This window comes from Benincasa hispida, chromosome 3 (genome assembly GCF_027475165.1).
Source record: "Benincasa hispida cultivar pf3 chromosome 3, pf3_genome.v1.1, whole genome shotgun sequence".
NCBI classification, from domain to species: Eukaryota; Viridiplantae; Streptophyta; class Magnoliopsida; order Cucurbitales; family Cucurbitaceae; genus Benincasa; species Benincasa hispida.
The window spans coordinates 33,949,704-33,966,705 of NC_143480.1; the positions used below are offsets into that span (position 1 = coordinate 33,949,704).

Sequence of the window (17,002 nt, forward strand, 5' to 3'; positions counted from 1 at the left end):
GATAACCAATTATAGAAATCTATCATTAATAGCCTTAAGTGTTAATATTTCAAGGTTGATTCTAATTGATGAAAGTCTATCAGTGATAATGACTGATAGCTGCTATCAGTGATAGCCATGATAAAAGATTATTATTGATAACTATGATAATCAAAGTTGTTGGTCTTCTTTCAAAGTTGATCACTATTTATAAATCTATCATTGATAGCCACTGATAGCCTTAAGTAGTAATATTTCAACGTTGATTCCAATTGATGAAAGTGAATCAAAGATAGCTAATAATAATTGATAGCAAATTAAAAGTTAATATTTCAAGATTGTATTAATTTTTCTAAAATTGAAAGCTATCGCTGATAGCAACTATTATCGATAGCAATTGATAGAGGCTATCAACGATAGCAGCTGATAGAACCTATCAGTGGTCATCACTGATAGCTGCTATCAGTGATAGCAGCTGATAGTAGCTATCAGTGGTTATCACTAATAATTGCTATCAGTGATAGCTTTTAATTTGAGAAAATCGAGAAAAAGCGAAAAAAAAATGGTGGTTAGGCATGGGTTTTTTAGTCTTTTACATTTTTGATTTATATATGCAATTATTTTATCCTTGTACTACATATTCTATTATTTTGGGCTTAAATTCTATTTATGCAACTAACCCTTTATTATATGTTTATCCGATGTTCTTTTATTTCTATGTTTTTCAAAAATTTCAAAATGAATTTCAGAGACAGATGCGTTCACGCGCTTCTGAGAAATTTGATTCCTTTAAGTCAAGGTTGAGGCCACTCTTAGGCTGATCGGCCCAATATGCTCACCTCGACCTCAAAAGTCAAGGCCATTTAGGACCAAGCAGACTTGATATACCTGCCTCGGCCTCGATATAATAATTCAATTAAAATGTTTAATATACTTGTTTCTATATATAACCAAGTAAAATTAAAACTAATGGAGAAATAAAAAAATATACAAAAAAGAACGTACCTATTGTGATCTAATCTTTACTAATTAATAAAGAGCCTCTTTCTATGTTCTTTACAATAAAATTAGAACACACAATATTGTTAAGTAAGCAACTAAAATTCCATAATCCAAGCCTCTAAACTCTCATTCTTCAAAGACTATATCCTAGATCTCTACTGACACTCAAATTGGAAATGGAAACCTTTTTTCTTCCCTGTTTATTATTTATTAAAAGCCATATAAAAACATTTTAAAATTTGAGACACACACTCACAGAAATTAGGGTTTTGTCTTCACAATTAATGAAATGAAGCTGCATGAGAATCTTTTTGTATTTGTATTGCTTCTTTGGCTTGTTGCCTCATTTATGATCCACGGTTCAAACCACCATGAAAGAAAGGTATACCAAAACCATAATTTTACATATACATATAATATTATAGGTTTTTGCATTGTTTTTTTTAATCTAATTTTTAAGAGAATTTCTTCATTTTAATTTGTGTTTGCCAATATGATCAGCCATACATCGTGTATATGGGTGACTTGCCGGGCGGATCTCCGTCGACGACGGTGGTGGATGACCACCACAACCTGCTTTTGGACGCCATTGGAGAGTATAATATTTCATTGCCTTTATTTTCTTTTTCACTTCTTTGAATATAATTTTATTCTATTTATATATGTTTTTTGTTCATATAGTTCTAATTTTATTTTTATATATATCTTTACATATCGAGTTTTAAAATATTCTCTCCATTGTATTACAAATTTAACGTGGTAAGACACACATCATTCATCGATAGTTTTGGAGAGATTCATTTGATGTATATTTGAAATTATGAAACTGTAACCTTATACTCATATTTGTGGGTTTATTTATTCGTACTCTTCACTTACTAATCACACGAATTATTATAAGGCAAACCCACATTTTGTGCATATACTATAATTTTTTAAAATAAAATCATAAGTTATATAAACTATTAATTAAACTAAATATATATATGGAAAAAAATATATTTTTCATCTATTCTAATTTTATTTGGTTTAGCTGATTTTACTCTGGAGTTATGAGATTTGTTTCCATTTGATCATTAGATTTCAAGATTTACAAATTTTTCACAAAATACTCACTTTCAGTCATTGATGTTAGTGTCTATTAATCATTTGAAAAGAATTTAATTAGTTTTCACTAATTTTTCGTTACTATTTAAATTAATTAAAAAATTTCATATCACAATAATTTTTAATTCATTAATTAAAAATTAATGCAAAAGACTAACATGAGTTTTTCTAGCAAGAAACGTAGGAATAATAGATCAGAAGGTATATTTGAACATCTCAATTAAATTGATCCAAAGAGTAAAGATCCAAGTGAGGTTTTTTTAGCAAGAAGTATTGAGAAAAGACCAAAGTGAATATTAGTAATAATTTGAGGGTAAAAATGTAAAATATCAAAACCTAAGAACTAGATGAAAATTTAAATATAAAACTCCAAAATAAAACGGTCTCGTTTTGAAACCTAGATGTCAAATGTAAACTAAACTCAATATTGGTATTTTTCTAAACACGTCATACAAATCTAGTTTTCAAATACAAATAAATATATTGCAGCGCACTCGAATGTCAATTGAGTTTTATATGAACGTACATTTTCATAATCCAACCGAAGTTTCATAAATTCAAGCATGTGTTAAAATAAAATGGAATTTAATTAGGACTTAAAGATTTGGTAATATAATGATTGGCAGTGAAAAGATAGCGAGAGAGTCGAGAATCTACAGCTATGGAAAGAGCTTCAATGGATTCGCCGCAAGACTTTTGCCTCACGAAGCCACGAAGCTGTCAAGTAAATAATTAATTCAAATTGTATATAATAAATAAATAAACAAATTATTATTGTTCGACATGTCGTTTTAATTGTTGGACAGATGAGGAGGGTGTGGTTTCGGTGTTTGAGAGCAGAAAGCAGAGAGTTGTGACGACAAGATCCTGGGACTTTTTGGGATTAAATCATCGTTATTCTAAACGCAATCCTAAAATTGAGTCTAATCTCACTGTCGCTGTTTTGGATACGGGTGTCTCATCTCTTCTCTTTCATTAGAAATTTAAATTACTTCTTTATAAATTAATGGAATTATTAATCTTAATTTAGTTTTATTAACTGATGTTTAGGGATTTGGATTGACAGTCCTAGTTTCAGCGATGAAGGCTATGGTCCACCTCCCCCTAAATGGAAAGGCAAATGTGTCACTGGACCCAACTTCACAGCTTGCAACAAGTACATTTCTTCCTTCTCTCTCTATGTTAATGAAAATATCAGATGACAATGGATATTGTTCAAATATATTTTTGATAAAAATACACCTTTTAAACGAGTTATAATACTTACTATTTAAATTATATTCACATTTGTCTATTTAAAAATGTCAAAGGAAAATATTAATAATTTGTTTGTTACTTTTATATTACATGGATTTCTTTAAAGATGTAATAGAAAGGAAATTTATAATGGTTAGCTGTGGTTTTTTAATTTTACATCTGTAGTACTTCTCAAAACTAATTGTGTATATTGTAGATTTTGTCCACTCTATTCTTTTTTCTTTTTCTTTTCCAATTTTGGCCCTTCTTTCAATTTCATGTTTGTGTTGGTGCACGATTCTCGTTTTCTTCTTCTTCCTTATTTATTTATTTTTTTTATTCCGTCTTTGTAGCATTCCTTCATTTTTATTTTTTTTTTAAGGAAAGCATAAATTATTTTTCTTCTTTCATTTATTTTTTTTCTGATTCTGTATTCGGGTCATTTTAATTTAGACTTACAAGAAGCTCGTTTGGGTTTTAATTTCCTATTTTCACTCCAATAATTATATCTTTCCATTTTCATTTTCTCCGTATTTTCTCCCACCACTCTCGCTCTTCTACTTATCTTATTTGATTTCTTCCGGCTTTCCTCAATTTTGGGGTTTTTCGCCACTTGAAGGTGTGTATGTTTGATTGGACTTTCAAAATCTTTCTTTCTTTCTTTCTTCATTTCTTTTTCCTTTTCTCACCCAGAAAGTGAGTTCACAATGGTTGAAGTTTATCGGTGATATCAGTGATAACCTTTAATTTCATTGAACTCTACTGATAGCTCATGATATTCTTCAATTATTGATTGAAATCCATCAATAATAAAACTTGGGTAGATGTTAGTGATATCCATGTATCAGTGATGTTAGTGATAGGATTTAGGTAGATTTTAGTGATATTCATGTATTAGTGATATCGATGATAGAAGTTAGATAGATATCAGTGATATTAATTATATATATGATAAGAGTCTATCACGATAATAATATATAGAAGTCCATCATAATTTTTTTTTGGAGCAATTTGAAATTATGGAAGGGCCTTCTACTATTGTTAATAGTGGAAGTAACAAATTTTTATGTATTGCTTCTTCTACTTTGGTAATTTATGTTGATTTTCATGCCATTATGAAACTTTCTATCACTTATAGCTGGAAGTGTTAATATTTCAATGTTGATAATCACTCATAGACTTCCATTACTTATAATTTTAATGGGTCAATTTTTCAAAGTTTATAGTTCTTCAAAGTTGATAGCATGTGATAAAAAGTCTATCAGTGATAGGCAATGATAGACTTCTATCACTTATAGTTTTAAATCTTAATCTTTGAAAGTTGATAATAACTAATAGAAGTCTATTGGTTGGTAGCCACTGATAACTATTGATAATCAAATAATCATGATCAATCATCATTATAAACAGAGAAACCAACACAAGATGAAGTATTAGTGGAGGGCATTGTTTGAATCTGAATAATTTAGTTAATAAACAATGATAGCTAATTAAAGTTGATAGCCACTAATAAAAGTTCATCAGTGATAGAAACTAATGGCTTTAAAGTCTTAATCTCCAAAATTGATAATCACTGGTAGAAGTCTATCAGTGATAGCTGCTCATAGCTTTCTATCGCTGATAACTTTAAGTGTTAATCTTTTAAAGTTAATAACCACTTATAGAAGCATAAGTGATTTCCATGATATAAGATTATCAGTGATATCCATTGATAGCTTTGAGTGTTAATCAAAGTTGATAATCATTGATAAAGGTCTATTAATGATAGTAAGAGATAGCCACTGATAGCAGTTATCAATGATTTGCCTTAGGTAGATATTAGTTACATCAATGATATGAAGAGTTCAACTTGTAGTTCATTAATAAGCAATGGAAACGAAGCATCGAACGAATAGTAAACCTGGCGGAACGACGACCCGACCATAGCAGTTATATTGGTGAAATATAACTCTCAGGCAGTCAGAGTCCAAACTTCTCTGAAGCCAGATTATACCAGTTTGTCTCATGGGCAACTTAATGGCTTAAAATGAACACCAACGGACAAAACCTGAGGTCAGTCAAGTCATTTTCCAACGAAAAGATTATCTTCGAAAGGAAAAAAAACACCTAATTAATTCCAGTGGAAAAAATCAAACGAAGAAAAAGGGTTTGGTTTATCTGTTCACTAGTTTACAGAAGTGCCCTTGAGAAGAATCTAAAAGAAAAGCAACCGTACAAATGTATGTGAATGATAAGAAAGGGGTAAAAAGGTAATCAGTGGCTATCATTCATAGAAGCTACCACTGCTAATATATTATCGGTGATAGAAGGTAACACTAATAGCACATTATCGATGATAGAAGCTGCCACTAATAGCACGTTATCGGTGACAGAAGCTACCACTAATAGCACATTATCGGTGATCAAAAACTATCATTAATAGCACGTTGTCGGTGATAGAGAGATCATTGATAGCATGATATCAATGAGATCATTAATAGCATCTTATCAGTGATGTTATCAGTGAAAGAAGCTATCATTGATAACCACGATATGAGTGATATTAGTGATATCAGTGATAAAACCTAGGTGATATTTATATATCGAGTTTCTTTCAAAGTTGATAACCTATTATAGAAGTCAACCATTTTTAGATTTAAGTGTTAATATTTCAAGGTTGATTCTAATTGATGAAAGTTTATCAATGATAGTGATTGAGAGCTGCTATTAGTGATAGCCATGATAAAAGATCATTAGTGATAGTTAATGTGTTAATCTTTCAAAGTTGATAGTCATTTATGAAAGTTTATCAGTGATAACCACTAATAATTTTCCATCAGTGGTGTGGCTTAATCTTTCAAAGTTATTGGTTTTCTTTCAAAGTTGATAACTACTTATAAATCTATCATTGACAGCCACTGATAGCCTTAAGTGTTAATATTTCAAGGCTGATTCCAATTGATGAAAGTGAATCAATGATAGTCACTGATAACTGATAGGAAATTAAAAGCTAATATTTCAAGATTATATTTATATTTCTCAAATTGAATGCTACAACTGATAGCAACTACCAGTGATAGCAATTGATAGAAGCTATCAGTGTTAGTAGCTGATAGCAGCTATCAGTGGCTATCACTAATAGTTGCTATTAGTGATAGCTTTTAATTTGAGAAAATCGGAAGAAGCGAGCAAAATGATGGTTGGGCCTTTTTTTTGTTATACATATCCAATTATTTTATTCTTGTGCTATTATTCTATTATTTTGCGCTTGAATTTCATTTATTCAACTAGTCCTAATAAAAATATGGAAACTTCTTTTAGAAGACCATTTTCAATGGCCCAAATGAAAAAGGGGCTTAAGGAGCCAGAAACCAGATTTTTTACTGGGCTAGCTACTCATATTAATAGTGTGTGTGTATATATATATATATATATATATGTATGTATGTATAGCATAAAATTGAGGGGGGTTCGAGCTCCCTGGGTCTATACTAAATCTATCCATGTTTATGCTCGTTAACCTGCTTTGCCCATGAAATTAGATGCTCCCTAGGTTGTACATATCTCTGTGCAGCCTAGGGCTATGTCCAATAAAAATTGTTGGATGAATAATTTTTGTTTTTATAAAAAATGATTTTTTTTTTCTTTTGCGTTAAAAAAAGAGGTTGTCCTTTTTGTAAAGGGAATGACAAATTACAAAATTTCTCTTTTTACCTACTTTACCCACTCTCAAACTTGAAGTAACAAAGGATAGAATGGTATTTTTACCTTACCATGTAAAGTCAAAGAGTTCAAAAATAATTGACGGGTTGATTTTTTGAAGAGTAAAACTTAGGTGCAGACTAGGCTGCTTCTATCTTTTGCAGTTGAGCCACGTGTCAAACATTTATTGGCCTATAAATTATGTTTTTTTTTTAATAATATACTTTTTGTCAGAGCTAACGTCGGTTATGTTAGGCTAAAAATAATGATTTACGTTTCCCTCTTTTCCAACTTTTCAAACTTTTAAGTGAAGAGACCCACCTCAAGTAATTGAGCGAATAACAAGTTGTTTTGTATATCCATAGATATTGTTTGTTGGTTTGTAATCGACAACACACTATTGTCTGGGCATCTTTTTCTATAATATTTTTCTAATTGAAAAAATAATCATTAGAATAACAAAATGCATTTACTCTAGAATTGAGTGAATATATGACATATTATTTTGGTACCTATCGGAGGGTTATAATGTAGTTTGATGAGGAAGAAACTTTGTTCGATTTCACATTTTGTTTGTCTCCTCTTTTCAAGTGGATCTTTCATTCGATTACGAGGATGACCAACTATAGGCTTTATCTTAATTTCAAGTGTTTCTACTACATTATCTCCCTTTAAACTTGAATCCTCTATATTGCTTCCATCATTATTTTCTACCAAAATATTATTTTCTTCTCCAAATCTTTGAGCAATTGAATAAAAATGAGAAACAAATTTTAGTCCAAGAATGAGAAACAAAAATGAACCCACATGGACATAGACTGAGGTAAACACTAGTAAAACACCTTAGAAAGTGCCTGTGAGAAGTCTTTAGTCTGAGAACTACATACAATTTGAGAAGTCAACCAAAAAGAAAGAAAAATAAGAAAATTAAAGATGAAGTGTGCTTTGGGTTTTTCTGTAAGACGCTTACAGAGTTTTATGAAAGAAAATAAAAAGAGTGAGAGAAAGGGTTTCTTCTACATGACACTCATGGAGTTTTATGACAAAAAAAAAAACAGAGAGAAAAACGTTGATATAACAGAGTTTAGTTTAGATAAAATGTTTTATATTATAAGATCAATAAAAATCTAATCAAATAGATTTTTGCCACGTGGCTGGCGGCAAAAGATGGAGACAGCTATCTAAGTTTTCTCTTTTTTTTTTTTAATTTACCATGGAACAGCAAAGTGATCGGCGCAAGCTACTTCGATCTGGACAACGTAAGCCAATATCCAGAGTCGAGCGTGGCAGACACGGAGGGGCATGGCTCTCACACGGCGTCGACGGTGGCAGGATCGACGGTGGAGGGGGCGAGCTTGTACGGCCTGGCCAAAGGAACGGCACGCGGCGGCGTGCCTTCAGCTCGAATTGCAGTCTACAAAGTGTGTTGGAATATTTTCTGCAGCGAAATGGACGTTCTTGCTGGCTTCGATCAGGCCATCGCCGACGGCGTCGATTTGATTTCCGTCTCCATAGGCTCCCCGCCCATGGATTTCTTCAGGGACGGCCAAGCAATTGGGGCTTTCCATGCCATGAAGAAGGGAATTTTAACGTCCTGCGCCGCCGGCAACGACGGCCCTGAATTGTCCACCGTCGAAAATGTGGCGCCTTGGATTATGACCGTCGCTGCTACGGCCATTGATAGACGATTCGTCACCGCTTTTAAACTCGGTAATGGCAACAAATTTACCGTGAGTCTCTGTCCCTCTTTCTCTAAAATATTTTGTGTAATTTTTTTAAAATTGAATTTACTGAAAATATTTTCTCTTTATAAAATTACTTTATATGCTGTAAATTGAAGTAAATTATTTTTAGTTTACATTACTTATATTATATGAATCCACTACATTTTTTTAGTGAAGTAGTATTTACATTTTATTTTACTATAGGAATTAGAAGGCTTCGAACCATGAATGCAAGGTAATAATAATATAAAGTCAGTCAATTAATTAATACATACAATTCATGGTGAATAATTGCAACAACAAAAAAAATCTAGGTGAAGCTTGGATTTTTCCTAGTGAGCATAACTAGGTAATAATTAGTTTTGACACGGCTTTTCACCAAACTAAGATTCAAATCTCTAATACTTTATGATACTATTATTCTGATGAAAATCCATTCAAAATATTTAATTTTCTAATACCTTCTATATATAAGTGAGAATTTTATACTAGGAATATATAAAATAATGTATTTATTAATTTATTATTGCATTAATTATCTTACATTTAATTAATTACTTAGTTGAATAGAATTCTCCATAAAAATTTTAAAACAAACACAATATTTGATTTTTGAGCCTTATATTCAAACACATAGAAATCCAAACATTTACGCCTAAGATATTCAACTCCTATAAAACTTATGATTCAAGTACGTCAAGAGTAATGTTTTCTCATTTTTCTACTTATACTGATTCTCTCATGTTGTTTTAAATATTGGAGTCTTGTTTTTTTTTCTTATTTTTTTAAAATTTATTTTAGGCCTTATTTGGTTTATTTTAGAAATTATAAAATGTTGTTCTAGTTTTCTTAGAATTTACTTGAAGATCATGTTATTATTTTGGATATATGCAAACCTGTATGAATAATCCAAATATGCTGATTTAATGAAGTGAAAAGCAAATAAAATTTTGGTAGGGATTTTCCATCAACACTTTCTCGCCAAAGAAACAAATGTACTCTCTTACAAGCGGTGCCAAAGCCTCCAACAATGGCACACCCTATCAAGGAAATGCAAGGTATTAAATATATACATATATATATATATATATATATATATATATTAAATTTTTAGTTAAACAATATGCCGGTCAAGAGATTCGAACCTCGACCAAGAGGTAGAGAGTATATGTTTTATGCTAATTGAGTAGGCTCACATTCAAAACGTTCTTTATTTTTCATTAAAGTTGAAATGTGATGACAGTGCCTGTGATCCAGAAGCTATAAGCCAGAGCAAGGTGAAGGGAAAGATTGTATATTGCTTGAAAACTTACACAGATCCCTACATCAAATCCTTAGGAGGCACTGGAGTCATTCAACTCACTCAACAACAAAGTGAATATTCCTCCATTTTGCTTCTTCCTGGGGTTGCCATCCCTTCTGTCTCTGGCAAACTTATTGATCTTTATATCAACTCCACCAAGTATGCTTCTATCTTTTTTGTGTGGGAACTCTCAGAATTCCTGCTCCTTTTTGTTAATTTTATTGACTCAATGAACACAGGAATCCTAAAGCTGTCATTTATAAGAGTAGAACTGTCAAAGTTGATGCTCCTTTTGTTGCCTCTTTCTCATCTAGAGGGCCTCAGTTTATCAGTAGTAACATTCTCAAGGTATAACACAAAACAAATGTCTCTTTGATTTCTCTATTCTTAGAAACAAGACTAAGTTTCTATGGGTAGCCTGATCTTTCTGCACCAGGGATTGACATCTTGGCTGCTTATACAAAACTAGCAAGTTTGACAGGAGATATGTCAGACATTAGATATAGTTTTTTCACTGTAATGTCAGGTACATCCATGGCCTGTCCTCATGCCACGGCGGCTGCTGCATATGTTAAGTCATTCCACCCCGATTGGTCTCCGGCTGCAGTCAAGTCTGCTCTCATGACTACAGGTGAGTCTTTCATGTCACCGTATTTCTATCAGCTAATGTTCAAGCCTGACTAAATCTGGTTTTTCCTGATAAATTCTAGCAACTCCAATGAAGATCAAATCCGAGGACGTTGTGCTCAGCTCTGGAGCAGGACAAATAAATCCAACCAAGGCAGTGCATCCTGGCCTTGTTTACAATATCTCGTTCAACTCCTACATCTCTTTCCTCTGCAAAGAAGGCTACAACAGCACAACAATTGGCCTACTTGATGGTAACAAGAAGTATAACTGCTCCAAGATCAAGCCTGCACAAGGAACCGATGGTCTCAACTACCCTACAATGCACAAACAGCTCTCAGATCCTAGATCTGCCATCAAGGCAGTGTTTTATCGAACAGTGACTCATGTCGGGTATGGTGCATCGTTGTACAGGGCAAATATATCATCCCCAGATGGCTTATCTGTCAAAGTTTTTCCAGACACCCTAAATTTTGTTAAGTTACATGAAACGAAGACATTTAAAGTTGTGGTGAAGGGAAAACCTATGCCAGAAGGAACACGGACTCAATCAGCTTTACTTGAATGGAACGATTCTAAACACATAGTTAGAAGCAATATCCTTATCTACAGGCAATTGAACTAAGTTTTGATATAGTCTTTGGTAGAAATCTGGATGATCAGCTGCGGGTTTTGTTTTTGGTATTAACGTCACGATTAATTTTCCTTGTAAATAATGATTGATGAATTTATCCTCTTCATTCCTTTTTGTCCAACAAGTGGTACTTTGTTTTCTTAGTTTACACGAGAGAGGGCATGGAGAAAGTTACAATGGCTAACGATTGCACTGCTCTAATGAAAGTTCATGAAGATTTTATATTTTGTACCTTAGTGGTGTCTTTTGCATAGTTTTGCAACACAAAATCATGAACCGGTCATAGGTAAGCTATCACCTCGGTAAATTACACTTTCAAAAAATCTACAGGTTTGCATGAGGTAAAGATTTCATTACGTTTTCGTATTTATATCTCAGGACAGCAAAAGTGTTGGGAGAGGCATTACAATATCGATAAGGATTCAACATTCGCCCACGAAAAGGTGAGAATGGATAGCAGATAGATATCTACTTAGTACAATGCATACTATATATTAAGCATTAACCATAGGAAGCAAGGGAATATTAATTTACTTTTCAGAGGAATGATCCTGATAGCCATTGCAGAGTTCAGAAGGGCAATTTACAGCAGGTAATGCAACATTTGGACCTTGTGTTGTGGGAACTGTTGGAGTTAGATTAACAAACTCTAAGGCTTGTACTCTAAGTTCCACAGGATAGTCGGCGACACAACCAATTCTCGGACCAGCTCCTGTTGTCCACTTAAGTGAGAGTTGATGCCCCAGTTGATATGATTTTGCTGTTTTCTTGGAATTTATCCTCTGCAATATGGCAGTCGTAGGGACTTCAGCTCTTGGACTCGGCAGACCTCCAGATAATGTCCTTTGGTATTCTGTTTTGTTTTCAGTTTTGGAAACTTCAGCTAATTGGCATGATGTTATATAATTCTCATCTTCCTCAAGGGTTTCGCCTTTAGGAGAACCTTCAAAGTTGCCTCCACCTTCATGGTTATAGCTTTCAGAATCTTCACTGGCCTTGTAGATCTAAAGACAACAATAGAAAGGCGAAAAGCTGATCATGACTTCGAATCATCTTTATCAGGTTTATATTCCCACAATTTTGGAATTCTCAGAGTAACAAAAACCCCTAAATTATAAATACCTTAACTTCATCGAGATTTACTCCATTCTCATGAAGAAAGGATAAGAAACTGACAAGACTAACGTCTGTTGGCCGATAATGTCCACTGTATGCTGATATGGTCTAACCAACAACAAAACCATTAACATCAGAACACTAAGCCTTGAAACTGACATTCTAAATCTGAGCATTAGAGTGGGAGGAAGATAAGCATAACTCATGTCTCTACAACTAGAACACTGCAAGCATATATGTACAATGTACATTCCCTACCTTAAGAACTCCGTCCTCGGTTGCCAGCCTTCCAGCAGCTAATGTTGCACCCCCGGCCAAGAAGCTAGAGTGATGGAACATTCCCTTTATCTTCTGCAAGACATTGGCATGGTGTTATTAATTTCATTGCTAGGAAACAAAATATGAAGGCAACATGTGTTGAAATTCTCACTTCACCAGCATAAAGTTTCTTGGCAGTGCACATGACAAATATCCACTTTGCTCCTCGAGATCCTTTGTTTGTGTCCAAGAGTTTTCCAGATTGTTTGTGGATAATTTTGCCATGCAGAATTATGTATTCGTAATTTTCCCTCTCTTGCTGAAAACAACCTTGACAATGTGTTACTCAATCGTTGTTGAAACAAAAGAAAAAGGAATAAGTATTTGAGTCGGCCTTTTTCTTCAGTAGGAAAGAACTTATCTGAATTTTAAAAATTATAGTTGATAAAAGTACTTACAGGTCCAAGATACACAATACATTGCTGCCGGAGTTTCGATCTCGGGCACTCGTTTAGTTCTAAATCCTTTCCATCTCCTACATCCAGCCTGTACAGTGAAATATAATAATATGATGATCCATTAATTAGCAAACATTATCGCTGAAACGTATGGCAACAGGAATGGAAAAATCCATAGACATTCTTACCAAATATTTTTACATAAAACTTGCTTGGTCATAATCAAACTAAGCATATACTTTAACCCATCAACTTTAAGCTTTTCAGTTAGCCAGTCAGTGATTTAACATGGTATCAGAGCAAGAGGTTATGTATTCAAACTCCTAGTGTCATTTTCTTCGTTTTTAATTATTAATATTGATTTCCACTTATTGGATCTTCTACAAATTTTCAAGTCCACAAATAAGAGGAATGATTAAATGTTGTTAGAACATCATAACTTTTTTGGTGTAAATTGTGCAAGAAAACCATGTGATTGAACACGTAATATCTCTTTAAAAAAGCATATCACAATAGAAATTCTCAGCGGAAATTATAGTCTAACAAAACCAAGTAAAAACAAAGTTTGAAAGTATTATACCACCCATCTAAAAGTTTAAGATAATAGGTGAAGTAAATTTAATATTATATCAACACTAATATTTGGAGCTTGAAATATGTGAAAGTCCAACGAGTGGAAATCAAAATTAATTGAAAAACAAATAATGTTACTGGGATTTATTAGAGCTCTAACTCAAAGACAACTTTTCTAGTGATCAGCAAGAAAAACAATTAGGAAAGCAAGATTGAGAGATTTTTCAAGTATCAAGCATGTTGAGCAAATCTTTCTCACCAATAGAAAAAAGGTTGACCGGCGTCACCTCTACACCACTCTTCGTAGTACAGATGCAAGTTATGCCCGTATCGATGCCGTGGATCAATCTGCAAACCAAAATTGCTTAGGGGAAAAAAACAGAGAGAAGAGAAACCCATTTCCAGAGATAATGGAATTCAATAGTAGAGATGTGAATTACGGCTTCGATCCAATGCTGAAAGGCTAACTTCTGTGCTTTTCCATCCTTCGACAATCCCTTGCCCACCTGCAAAAAAAATGTCCAAAAAAGCTTCACCAATGTGAAAAGTGAACCAAGCCCAGAGAAGATCGCTTCCTATTGGATTCATACCTTTGAAGCATTTAACATGATTCGACTCCATCGAGAAGCTGCAGTTTCAGGTTTAGAGAAATTGAAGAAAGAAATAGTACTGTGATTCAGTCTGGCATAGTCTATAGCTCTCCACCTTCAGACCACAAATCCTCATTAAACATTTTCCACGATCAAAAGAAAAACAGAACAGAAATACCCAAAAGGCAAAATGTGGGTTACCAGAGTTCTTCGGCCACAACAGCGGAATCGGCCAACCTCCGGCGAGTGCGGTAGCTTCTATAGACCTTCTGGAGTTTCAAGGCAGCTGTCGGCTCCCTCAGAGATTCGATGGGAGAGGAGTTCAGGGCGAAGGGAGGAAAGGCCCCATCGGCGCTAGATGTGGAGGGAATGCCATTTCGAAGGGAGGTGGAATCGACGGCGGTAGGGGAATGGGGCATTTCCGTCCGGGGAGAGGAAAATGGGAGGGTAATGCGGTTTAAGGAGTAGGAAAAAGGAGATTTATCGGTGATTGGGACATGGTCAAAGGCGGTTGAGAAGCTCTGAGTTTGAACCTCCATTGAAAGACTGTAACAGAGCTGGAGAAGCAATCAGATAATGAAAACCTGGATTTTCTGGACGTTAGAAAAACCAGAGTCTATTTAGAGATGGTGATCCACCATTTGCTTTGCTTTGCATTTATTCTTATATGAATCAATACTTTATGCTATCTTCTCCATTATTTAAATCTGACATATTTCACCTAACTATTTCTTTTTCACTTTTAATGCATTTATTCAATTACAATCCTTTTAGAAAATATAACAATAATAAATTCCATAGTTGCCTCCTAGGTTGTTTAGGCAAACTCTTTCTTTTCTTTAATATATATATATATAATTGTTTTTGTTGTGTGATTGAAATGTACTGAAAAAAAAAATAGGTATAGTACGAGTGGTACTAAAGTTTGATATTATATAATAATCTTATTTTTGTATTGTTGTAAAAAAAACAATTAAATGTAAAGATGAGACATGAAAAAGTGTTTTATGTATTAAGCTCGATGTGTTATATAGTACTCTAATGTATTAAAATTCATCCATTATGGGATTGTACTTTGAAAAAGGTTAAAAACTATTAACTAAATATTGATGTATGGTCAAATTATTGTTGTTCAATCTATTTGAAAAAGTAGACTCAATATTCAAAATATTATTTGACAAAATGTAACTCATCCATCAATATAATTTATATTGTCCATTAACAAAATCTATACTTTTTTAAGTAGTATGCTCCCTCGTCATATAAAATAAAGCAATAATTTAATGATACATAGTTTTTGTATCAATATTTTTTTAATATGTAGCTTAACAGTATGTAATTTGTTTTTTCCTTTTTTTTTTTTTTTTTTTAAGTTGAAGGTTACAACCTCTGTTCTCCATACTCTCACTTGTAGGAATTGTACTAAAAATTAAAATATGGTATATTACTGGTTATATTAGTATGGTTGAAATTGGAGAGAAAATAAAAAAATAAAAAATAAAAAATAAAAGTAAAAAGTAAAAGAACAATATCCACATAAAATGGGGGTGGGAGCATTTAAAGAAGTGGTATCAAGTGTTCCACTTTGAGTGCACAAAGTGTCTTTCTCCAATGCAACCGACTTTTTGTTATATTCAATTGAAGATACGTTGACATGTCTATCCTTAATTATTATTACTATTATTATTAGAATTATTCTCAAATATTAAAAAAAAAAAAAATCTAACTTATTTATAAATATAACACAATATCACTAGATTATTAATGATAGATATTGATAGAGAGGTAGGGATGAGGAGAAATGTCTCCTGTGGGGACGAGGATGGGGAATCCCCCACCCCACTCCGTCCCCATTGTCAACTCTAATCACCGATATTGTCACTAATAAACAATGATATTTTGATATATTTAAAAATATTTTCAACAATTTTATCATTTAAAATAATTACCCTTTTATTATTATTATTTATAATTTCGACTCATAAAAATATGAACTGTTTTCAAATATAAGAAAATGAGTCAACTTATTTACAAATATAACGAAAGATCATCAGTAACAGACAGTGATAGTTTCTATCACTGATATTATTAGACACATATAGATATATATCACTATAATTTTGAAAATATTTCCAGCAGTTTTACCATTTTAAATAATTACCCTAAAAGTATTAACTTTAAAAATAATAATAGGTGTTGTATACACTAAATTATGTTTAAACTGATTATAAATAATATTCTCTTGTCATCTAACTTTTCTTTTAAGCTCAAGTTATCATCGAGTGTCTAAATCACCTCTCTTTTCTTTTTCTTTTTTTTTTTCTCTCATTCCCAGTGATATTGAGGTTGAATCTGATTCTTTGGAGGTGATTAATCTGATTAACAACAACTCATCAGAATTCACTGAGGTGAAGAATTTTGTTGTGGTTGGATGATTAGGAAATATCTCTTTCTCTTTTATTGCTCGTTTTCAAAATCAAAGTTGCTCAATATGTTGTTATTTATGCTGTCGATTTCCTATATGATTTTGGTCATTTTGTCTCTTCCACTTCAAAAGTTGATTGGAAGTGTTAGGACTTGTTTCTCTAGATGAATTTTGGATGTTATTAACGATGGCTTTATTCCTCCCTTTTGAGTTGGGGTTTAAAAAGAAGAAAAATAAAACTTTTTTTTTAAGTATGAGTAGATTAGACTCGTTATTCCTCCCCTTGAGT

General features: G+C 32.8%; 2 protein-coding genes across 2 annotated transcripts; one reads left to right on the forward strand and one right to left on the reverse strand.

The window, feature by feature from the left end:
- The first annotated feature begins 1,270 nt into the window (after window positions 1-1,270).
- LOC120073754 (subtilisin-like protease SBT4.15) lies at window positions 1,271-13,072 on the forward strand. Its single transcript, XM_039026581.2, has 12 exons — window positions 1,271-1,363; window positions 1,483-1,577; window positions 2,715-2,812; window positions 2,895-3,041; window positions 3,139-3,244; window positions 8,228-8,735; window positions 9,687-9,787; window positions 9,973-10,191; window positions 10,272-10,380; window positions 10,450-10,663; window positions 10,743-11,579; window positions 11,672-13,072. The coding sequence occupies exons 1-11, from the start codon at window positions 1,271-1,273 to the stop codon at window positions 11,282-11,284; spliced, it is 2,232 nt and encodes a 743-aa protein (XP_038882509.2). The 3' UTR covers window positions 11,285-11,579; window positions 11,672-13,072.
- Window positions 11,631-15,093, reverse strand: LOC120073755 (IQ domain-containing protein IQM3-like). Its single transcript, XM_039026582.2, has 9 exons — window positions 14,490-15,093; window positions 14,289-14,403; window positions 14,139-14,204; window positions 13,958-14,046; window positions 13,126-13,213; window positions 12,840-12,986; window positions 12,668-12,760; window positions 12,416-12,517; window positions 11,631-12,297 (listed from the first exon to the last, which is right to left on the reverse strand). Exons 1-9 carry the CDS (start codon window positions 14,825-14,827, stop codon window positions 11,824-11,826), a joined length of 1,512 nt encoding a protein of 503 aa, XP_038882510.2. The 5' UTR covers window positions 14,828-15,093; the 3' UTR covers window positions 11,631-11,823.
- Window positions 15,094-17,002: the final 1,909 nt, after the last annotated feature.

Coding starts and splice junctions, on each gene's coding strand:
- LOC120073755 (XM_039026582.2), bottom strand. CDS start 14,827: ATGGAGGTTCAAACTCAGAGCTTCTCAACCGCCTTTGACCATGTCCCA. Junction 12,987..13,125: donor GTATTGTGTATCTTGGACCT/GTAAGTACTTTT, acceptor GGTTGTTTTCAG/CAAGAGAGGGAAAATTACGA. Junction 12,518..12,667: donor CCGAGGACGGAGTTCTTAAG/GTAGGGAATGTA, acceptor GTTGTTGGTTAG/ACCATATCAGCATACAGTGG.
- LOC120073754 (XM_039026581.2), top strand. CDS start 1,271: ATGAAGCTGCATGAGAATCTTTTTGTATTTGTATTGCTTCTTTGGCTT. Junction 3,042..3,138: donor TGTCGCTGTTTTGGATACGG/GTGTCTCATCTC, acceptor ACTGATGTTTAG/GGATTTGGATTGACAGTCCT. Junction 9,788..9,972: donor CCCTATCAAGGAAATGCAAG/GTATTAAATATA, acceptor ATGTGATGACAG/TGCCTGTGATCCAGAAGCTA.